General features: G+C 41.2%; 1 protein-coding gene across 1 annotated transcript; it reads right to left on the bottom strand.

The window, feature by feature from the left end:
• RHOA (ras homolog family member A) lies at positions 1-8,277 on the bottom strand. Its single transcript, XM_009639337.2, has 4 exons — positions 8,120-8,277; positions 5,659-5,779; positions 2,265-2,395; positions 1-1,278 (listed from the first exon to the last, which is right to left on the bottom strand). Exons 1-4 carry the CDS (start codon positions 8,273-8,275, stop codon positions 1,105-1,107), a joined length of 582 nt encoding a protein of 193 aa, XP_009637632.1. The 5' UTR covers positions 8,276-8,277; the 3' UTR covers positions 1-1,104.
• Between the last annotated feature and the right edge of the window lie 371 nt (positions 8,278-8,648).

Here is an 8,648-nt window from a genome sequence, read left to right on the forward strand (position 1 = left end):
AGAAAACTGCCTTTATTCTATTAGTTGTTGGAAAAATGAAAATACAGAAAGAGTTTAGTTGGCTGCAGAACAGCAAGAAGTTCACAGGTTAGGAGTCTGATCACTACATGGTAACCAAACTTACACAAAAATGTTCTTTTTTTTTTTTTGGTTTTTTTTTGTTTTGTTTTGTTTTGAAACTGGGTCCAGCAAGTAATTTAAGGCAACTGAACAGTTCAGAAGCTTTGAGTGTGAGCAGGCTGTCTTTTCTCATCCCTACGGCACGTCATGGAAAAAACTCCTCCTGGGTGTGCAGACCACTCAAATCATTCAAATGGGTCAGAGTCTTACAAATGAACAGGGGAAGAGGATCAGCTGCTTTCCATCGGACTTTATTTTCAAATACAGTTTCTTAAAAAACCCAGAACACCTTAACGCAGAGGTTACAAGTAACAGTATTAGGAAATCCAATTATACAAAAAATACTACATCTAAGCTGGGGTAAATAGATTTATTTTTGGTAACATACATTTAAACTGGCACTAATTACACAGTAACTAAAAGGTAACTAACATGAAACCACAGAACCCTCACTTTTCCTTAGCTGAATGGGACTTGGTCATTTCAGAGTGATCACATTTTCAAACTAATGCTTTACACCACTGAGCCATGAAAATCAGATCTTCCTAAATGTGATAGCACTGAAGCTACGCCTGATTCCACATACAGCCATGTAACTGTTGTACTCAATTAGAATAGGACGTTAGTTATAAAGTAGTTACAGACCAATCCTCTGTGTTGACAGCTTTTTCTCTTTCTAGAGAGAAGAAAGAAGATAGAGAATTGTCTTCAATTAGCGCCTGGCATATCCTGTGAGTGCAGAAAAGGTTTGTTAGAGGAATGTTGAGGTTAACCTTGGGTGCACAGATGAATTTGATGCAGATTGTTATAAAAATCATGGTTGGCTTCTAAATACTGGTAGCAAGATGACTCGATTTTTAAATCTCTTAAGTAAATTATAGATAATGAAAAAGGCCAGTAATCATACACTAAGATTAATAAACAGCACTTCAAAATTACTCAAGTGCAGGGTGCTGCTTTTGGCCATCTTCCTCTGGCCACACTTTATAAGAGAAGGCACCCGGACTTTTTCTTGCCACGCCGGGCTTGCAAAGCAGCTCTAGTGGCCATTTCAAAAACCTCCCTCACACCGTCTTTGGTCTTTGCCGAACACTCCATATACCCAAATGCACCAATGCGGTTTGCCATATCTCTTCCTTCTTCGGGTTTGACAGGCTCCTGCAACAGCACAGAAGCAGGAGGTGAGAACAGCCCAAAGCCACAGCGATGCGCACCTGCCTTCCCTTTCCCACCCAGCTTCCCAACAAAGGCAAAGGAATTTCTGGATTAAATGCACATAATTAATTGGTTAATTGCTCCCTCCAGAGCGATCCTTTAAATAATAAAGGCAGATTTAAAACAAAATGTGCTTATTTTCTCATGATGCAGCCCGCACCTCGGCCTGGATTACACAGACGGGGTGCATATTTCCACACTGCGCCAGTGCTTGAGGACGCGATTGATTTTCTAACATCTCTGAGCTTAAAGGCTGCAAGACCCTTTGAAACTTGAGCAAAAGATTGCTTATTTCAGAGGAAACACTTATGCAACTCTGCCACAACTGTAACAAAAGCCTGTGAACAAATCCCAAAATTAATGCCTCGGTCTTTGTATAAAAACAAATATCACGCAACATGAACAAAAATTCCAGGACAGCGCAGAGTACCTGCAGTCCCATACCCAAGCCAGGGGTTTCAAACACGATCTGAAAATGAAACCTAGTGATAGGCACAGGAGTGAGCTACAGCACCTGTGGTTATCACCTCAAAACACCTACCAATAAAACGGTTTCCTTTCACATCCTGAACATACAAAATAAAGAACAACTTGAATGCGCATGCACTTGATGTGTTGCTGTCTCCTAATTAACTACTTTCTACCTCCGGGATCCAGCTCGCCAGCATGGAGAGCAGCTGACTGTTTGTAACCCAACACAGCCATTTCCATTGCTGAGAATGCCTTCCACTAAAAATTACATCTCAAAATATGAAAAAAGAAACACTCAATTAAAGGTAACATATACTTTCTGGTTTCTGTGATGGATTAAGTGTTCATTATGCAGCCCACAGGAAGCTGGCAGCACGCTGCGGATGCCTGTTTAACGTGCTGCTACAGCCGCTATACGCTTTCTTCATTTACTGTAAGACTATCAGAAAGGAACCTGCCTGCTTCATTTTGGCCAGCTCTCGTCTTGTGTGCTCATCATTCCTCAGATCCTTCTTGTTTCCTACCAAGATGATAGGCACGTTGGGGCAGAAATGCTTCACCTCCGGGGTCCACTTCTCTGGGATGTTTTCTGAAAAAAGAAAAAAAAAGTATGACTGTACTAAACCCCACTTCTGGAGGGATTTTTATTTTAAAGCTTTTACCTGCTGAGTGCTTTTAGCTTGCTAAGCCACACTGATGCCCTTTTTTCTACTCTTAATTTGGGAAGCAAATAGACCTGTTCAGGTACTACCAAAAGAAGACAAGCCTGTCTATGATAATTTTAAGGCTGAAGGACACCTAAACTCTTGGCTTCTCTACATCTCTCCATAGCTACTTGACAAGGGTTCGCATAAAGTGCTTCAAAGAAGAGCATGCAGAATTCCGAAATAGAGAGTTATGGAATATTTTGCTTCAAGAGAAACATTTTATTTACCTCCAGAAGCCAAAGATGGGCACAACCCTAAGTTTTTACATCACTTATTCCGTTTAAAAAGCAACATCAAATGACCACTCCAAACTCTCCCATTAACTGTAGCAGAAATGTTGTTCTACGCACTAATTACAGATACACAGAAACCAAGGCTTTGTGAAGTCATTTGCCACTTCTTATCTGCAGCAAATGAATTTACGCTCATATATATCAGAATTTTCTTCCTCCTAACATAGCTTCCCTACATGACTTCTTTTTAAATGGAGCTGCAAATGGAAGACTTGAGGGCTTTTAAAGGAAAACTTTGATAAATTCTATATATCAGGAAGTGTTCCACAGCCCAAAATGTTTGTCTTTGCTTTCAGAAGCTCTCAGACATCTGAGATTCACCAGTGGATATACCTGCAGGCTACATAACCCCTTTTTATCTTCACAAAATTCCATTCAGCTTTTGAAGAGACATTAACTATTATGGCATTGTTTTCTTGCTTGAAAGAACGACTTAGACAAGCATTCTGAAGGCAGTTTTTGCACTACAGCCAGAACAGCAATTCTGCAGCTGCACCTGGAGTGCTCAGGGGGTGCCAGCCTCTGGACGCTGCATACCTGAAGAGCCACATGGCAGCTGACGGCTCCCAGGGACATGGGTGCCCTGATGCTGGCCAGCAGGAAGGGAGGAAAACGCGGCCAAGATCAGACTTGATTTAATTAAACCCCTCTCCCCCTGCCTCCCAGATTCGGTATCCCATCTTGTTTGCAGGGAGGCGAGGTCTGTCAGCTCTCCAGCTGCCAGGAGAGCGGCACATGCAGTAGCAGCAAGCACAGCCCAAACCTTGTACGTCGCTGTTTACAGCCACACCAGGCACCACCACAGCACTGCCACCAACTAAACTTCAAATTGTTTTGGAGAGAGACAGAGACAATGAAAGACCTCTCTAAACACAGGATCGGGTGGAAGCGATGAAGAGAGAAATCAGAATTTCCCAGGCATCAAGCTGGCATTGATTTCTCTACAAAGACACTTTCACACCCGATTGCCCATTCAACAGCTGCTACCCTTCAGAGGCAAGGCAAGAAATGAGACTGAGCAGCTATCAAACATTTCCCCAGTCAGACTGTAACGCCACTGTAACATCTTAAGGAATATTTTGTGTGCTCATTTACTCAAAGCTTCTGTGAATTGTGGCAGGAATGTTATTTTTGAACCATTGTGGTAGCTGCATTCGGGACTAATCCTTCCATTAACTGCATTTCTGTGCTTTCTGGATCTTTTTTGTCTCATTCTTGTTTCTTCCTAAGACACAACTCTGGGAGGCAGGGTTCATCCAAAAGGTAGATCAGAGGTGTAGTAAAAAAGCCTCCCTAAGGACAGCTTGCAGTGACTGTGATCACCCCAGAGAGAACAGGTATCCCATTTATGAGCACCAGTTAAAATAATTTGACACCTGGCATTAGCAGACAAAGCAGAGGGGTCTCTCACTTTTGCTGGCTAGGAGCTGTCCAATGCACAGACATAATTTTGAACCAGTTACAAGCAGGTTCTTGTCAGAGTACAGCTGGTCACACACACACAAACACACACACTCACTCACATTCAATGTGCCTAAAGATCTGCCATAAAATTATCTGCATTCCAATAAGAAACCTCACAAATAGCCATTAGTGAATAAATCCCACTGGTGAGAAGTAGATAAGGGAACTTTTGCAGAAATTCACTTGTTTAAGAAAGCACTACCACAATGTATTTGTTTAGGAGATAACACTGGATGCATGGAGTAATTACCATTTCAAAGGGACAGAAATCAAAGTTCCAGAGACCTTGAGTCTTAGAAATAAGAGTGTCTCTATCTCCTGCTCCTCACCCTCTTCAAAAACGTCTTTGTAAGATCAAATACATTGATATCAACACATCTGATTTATGAATCAATCAGCGAAGTTTTCAGTCTTGGACTCCACACAGAAGAGATGCTTATCTAACACACAGATTTTTGAAACATATGTTTTTGGAGCTCAGAAATTATAAATCGGGCAACTCTTCTCTTTTCTCCGTCACAAGCAAGATGTCAGTCACTGGAAAGCAGACTAGGAGAGTATAAATCTCCAGCCTCTGATCATTTCCACCAGCGAGAGCGCCACTCCCTTTTCAGTGCAAGCCCTGCTCCAGCATGGTTCTAGCTCATGTTTTTCACCCACCCAGCGAAGAGCAAAAAACCCCAGGCTATTTGGGATTAACAACTCAGTGTTTCAAGCTCATCTCACTTGAGTAAAAGGAGGGGGTGAAGGTGGTGGAAGGGATGAAAAAGCTAGTGAAAGCTAACTTTCCATTTACACAGAACGGAAGTTACTCTATTTTCCTGGATATAGTGTGGTCTCAAGTGTGTAAGAACCTGGAATTTTCAAGTAGTAATAACAACAACAACAAAAAAAAAAAGTAAAATAAAATCAAACCTTAGGTGGGCCATGCCACTCAGTGGACACCTTATGTACTCGCAGGGCACCTGGACACAGCAGAGTGCAGCTACAGCCTTCCTGCTCGCTGGGGGTCTCCACGGCAGCACCTCCCAAGGAATGAGCCCACCACCATGCTGCCTTGGCCCACCAGACAGCGTTGTAGGGTCGGGCGTGCTGATCTAGGCCAGGGAGCTGCCTCCCTGCTAAGTGTTGCTCAAATTATGCAGCAGAGCCCTGGGTAAACGGAGCATGCTGCTGATGCTTACCAAATTCCACTCGACGTTGTTGAAGCATACAAGCTCCTTTAAGATCTTAATGTCTGAAAACTATACGTTCAAACCTGTACAGATTTTGAAACTAGGAATGCTTTCAATCATTACAGCACATGAAAATGTATTTTACAGCCTGATTTCCACAGGGAATACAGCGACACAGAGACGTAGTTCCAATTTAATCGGTGGTCTACTTACCTAAACTATCAGGACTATCAATTGAAAAACACATAAGTATAACATCAGTATCTGGATAAGAAAGCGGTCTAAGTCGATCATAGTCTTCTTGTCCTGCTGTATCCCACAAAGCCAACTCAACCTGCAGAAGAAAGATTAAGACAGTTAGCCAGATCACCAGGGAAGTTTTGATTCAGAAGCTAGTAACCTCAGAGAAGTGGATAAAACATTTCAGTTAACACCACTCAAAAGGAGGAGACTGCAAGACAAAGCGCTTTGACAGGAGAACCGTTAGAAATTTTATATTCCATAACGCCAAAATTAAATTTATTGTATCTTACGAGAATTTTCTTCATATCCATTACCACTGTCAATTCTCTGAAAGGACATAAAAGCTACCAGCAAAAAAACAAGACAGAAGATTCTAAGGGAATCAGCTCCAAAGGGCTGGGAATCTATCTGATAAGCATCCCAGAAATACCAGTTTTCAGCGCAAGTGGACTCTCCAAGTATATGCTTTTAGGATTACGCACATTTTCAATTCATTTACAGCTGGAACCTGCAGTGACTAAGAAATATCAAGATTGTACTTACTTGTGCACAAATTCATTAAAACTCCATCAACAGCAGAAATTTACACTTGTAATTTGCTTTTAGATAAAACTGATTTGTGTGTAAAGCTTCTTGTTACTAAGAAGTGAGTAAAGTAGCCAACATTCTCAGTATTTCTATATGGTGGAGCTAGGGGAGGACATCCCAGTAGGATTGTTTAAAACTGTAGACGGAATAGCCAATGTTTAAACTAGGAAATTTAAAATTTAAAAATTTTCCTTAAGCACTGCTCTGCTACAAACTTTTGTAATCAACTTTTCAGAAGACAAAGTGCTTAGATAAAATAAGTCATCTAGTTACAAAAAACTCAGCTATTCCCACAACAGAAAATGCACTGCTCGAGCTGCTCACGCAATTTTTATTTAGATACAGCTGCATACAGCTGATAGGGCAGGTCTCTCTGTTCAACCCATTTAGAGATGCAGAAATTCAGGCAGAAGGGGATGAGGAAGTTTGACTAAGTGATAAGAGAGAGAAATTGATATCATACATATTTTAAACACTAGTCTTTAGAGTCTAAGGTACAATATAGAAACTGCAGAAACTGTCACCTGGGGGGAAAACACGTTCTAACATTAGTCTGAAAGTAAGTTTTTTTACCCATTCATATCATGGGAGAGAAAAGCTCTTTTTAGACTCAAATTACATGAAGCATCACGACTAAACCCACAAATAATCCATGCCTGTAACAGTAGGAAACCAAATTTAACAAAAAGCCCCAAATGAGCTCAATAAATTTTTGCTCAAATCAGGATCAAAACTGAGCAGTTTCAATCAGTCTGTAACTGCATCTGAACTAGAACCGACTGAAAGATGTTCTGGCTGTACCTGAACCCAGAGCAAAGGCACATGTCACAGCAAGGGGCAAGACAGGGAAGCTCAGTACCGTCAGCATCAAAAACATGCTTGACATGAGGACCCATAGCACTGAGGCCAGCTCTGTGTGGTTACGGTAACAAAACAGACATATGCCATGGCTGCCTAAAAGGGTTTGAAAATAGTTGATATTTCAAGGTGCAAAGTTTCTGCTTTGTGTGCTTCTGGAATATCCTGGGAAGTGACCATTTTACACATCACGCACTGCCTGGTGTGACATAAATGCAGAAGGCAACCCATCAGGCGTTCAGAGAACAGCCTTCTGAAAACTGCCTCTTGGAGTAGGTGTCTGGCATGTTTGCTTGTTTGGCAAACAAAAGGACTCAGAGGTCACACAGATTGAAAACTGATTTTCAAAATATTTAAAACTTAAATATTTTAATGATTAATTTACTGAAGTACAAACTAAAAATGAAGCTTGGCGAGCTGTGGGTAATACTTGGCTGCTAAGAACTGTGTTCCTTCAGACAAGAAGGACAGATGACGCTGACGTACACTACAAAAATCAAATCCCTTAGAAGCCTGTCAGTCATCTCTCCCGAAGAGGATCCTGCACATTGCAGGAGCCAGTATGAAAAAAGACTCTCTTCAGGAGCTAGACTTTGTTAATCACAATACCAGGTCCCTATCAACACAGGGACTCCACTACTCAATTCCAAAGGCTGGTAGCCCAGTGTCCTCAGCACAGAGGCACATCTTTGATTTGCTCCATCCCCTCTCACCTACTGCAACATTTTACTTGGAATAACTGTATGTTTTTTAGAATTTCAACTTGTATAAGGTTAGAAATAGGTTGTTAAACAGACACTGGATATGAGCAGGTTCTAGCAAGGCCAGTATTTTTTCCACAGGAACGTGCTTAACATTTAAAAATATATTTACAACATAAGCACTAAGCATGTGTACTAAGCATTTATTAAAGAAGTGTAGAGATCTCCATGCTGTTCTGAATAAATGCAAATTCATTTTGACTGTTACAGAGGTGTACACGTACCTGCTTTCCATCCACTTCGATATCTGCTACATAATTTTCAAAGACGGTGGGAACATACACTTCAGGGAACTGGTCTTTGCTAAACACAATCAGCAGACAGGTCTTTCCACAGGCACCATCACCCACTATAACCAGCTTTTTTCGAATGGCTGCCATAGCTGAAAAACAAAATGACGATTTATTAATTCTTCCACTTTAACTGAGATGCTAATAATTAACAACCATTAAGTTTCCAATTAATAAGAACTTTTAAATTGGGTCTACATGTCCATTAGACATAAAGACAGGTATGTGTAATCACATGAGTACAAATTCCTATCCTTTTGAAAAAAACATTCCTCAGGACATGTCAACACACTAGTGAGCCACTGGGTGCAAAAATAATACAAAGGGTGGGAGACCAGCCTGGTTCAGCATTTCATTAACCTGTTCTAAAGGTTGAGACGGGAATGTCCTGAGATAGCGAGTAAGCAAGCAGCACTGTTCTAGAGCACCTTCTGTAAAGCGTCTTTTAGGTAACCAAGTAAGA

The sequence above is a fragment of the Egretta garzetta genome, unplaced genomic scaffold, assembly GCF_000687185.1.
Source record: "Egretta garzetta isolate BGI_Z169 unplaced genomic scaffold, ASM68718v1 scaffold215, whole genome shotgun sequence".
In the NCBI taxonomy this organism is placed as follows: domain Eukaryota; kingdom Metazoa; phylum Chordata; class Aves; order Pelecaniformes; family Ardeidae; genus Egretta; species Egretta garzetta.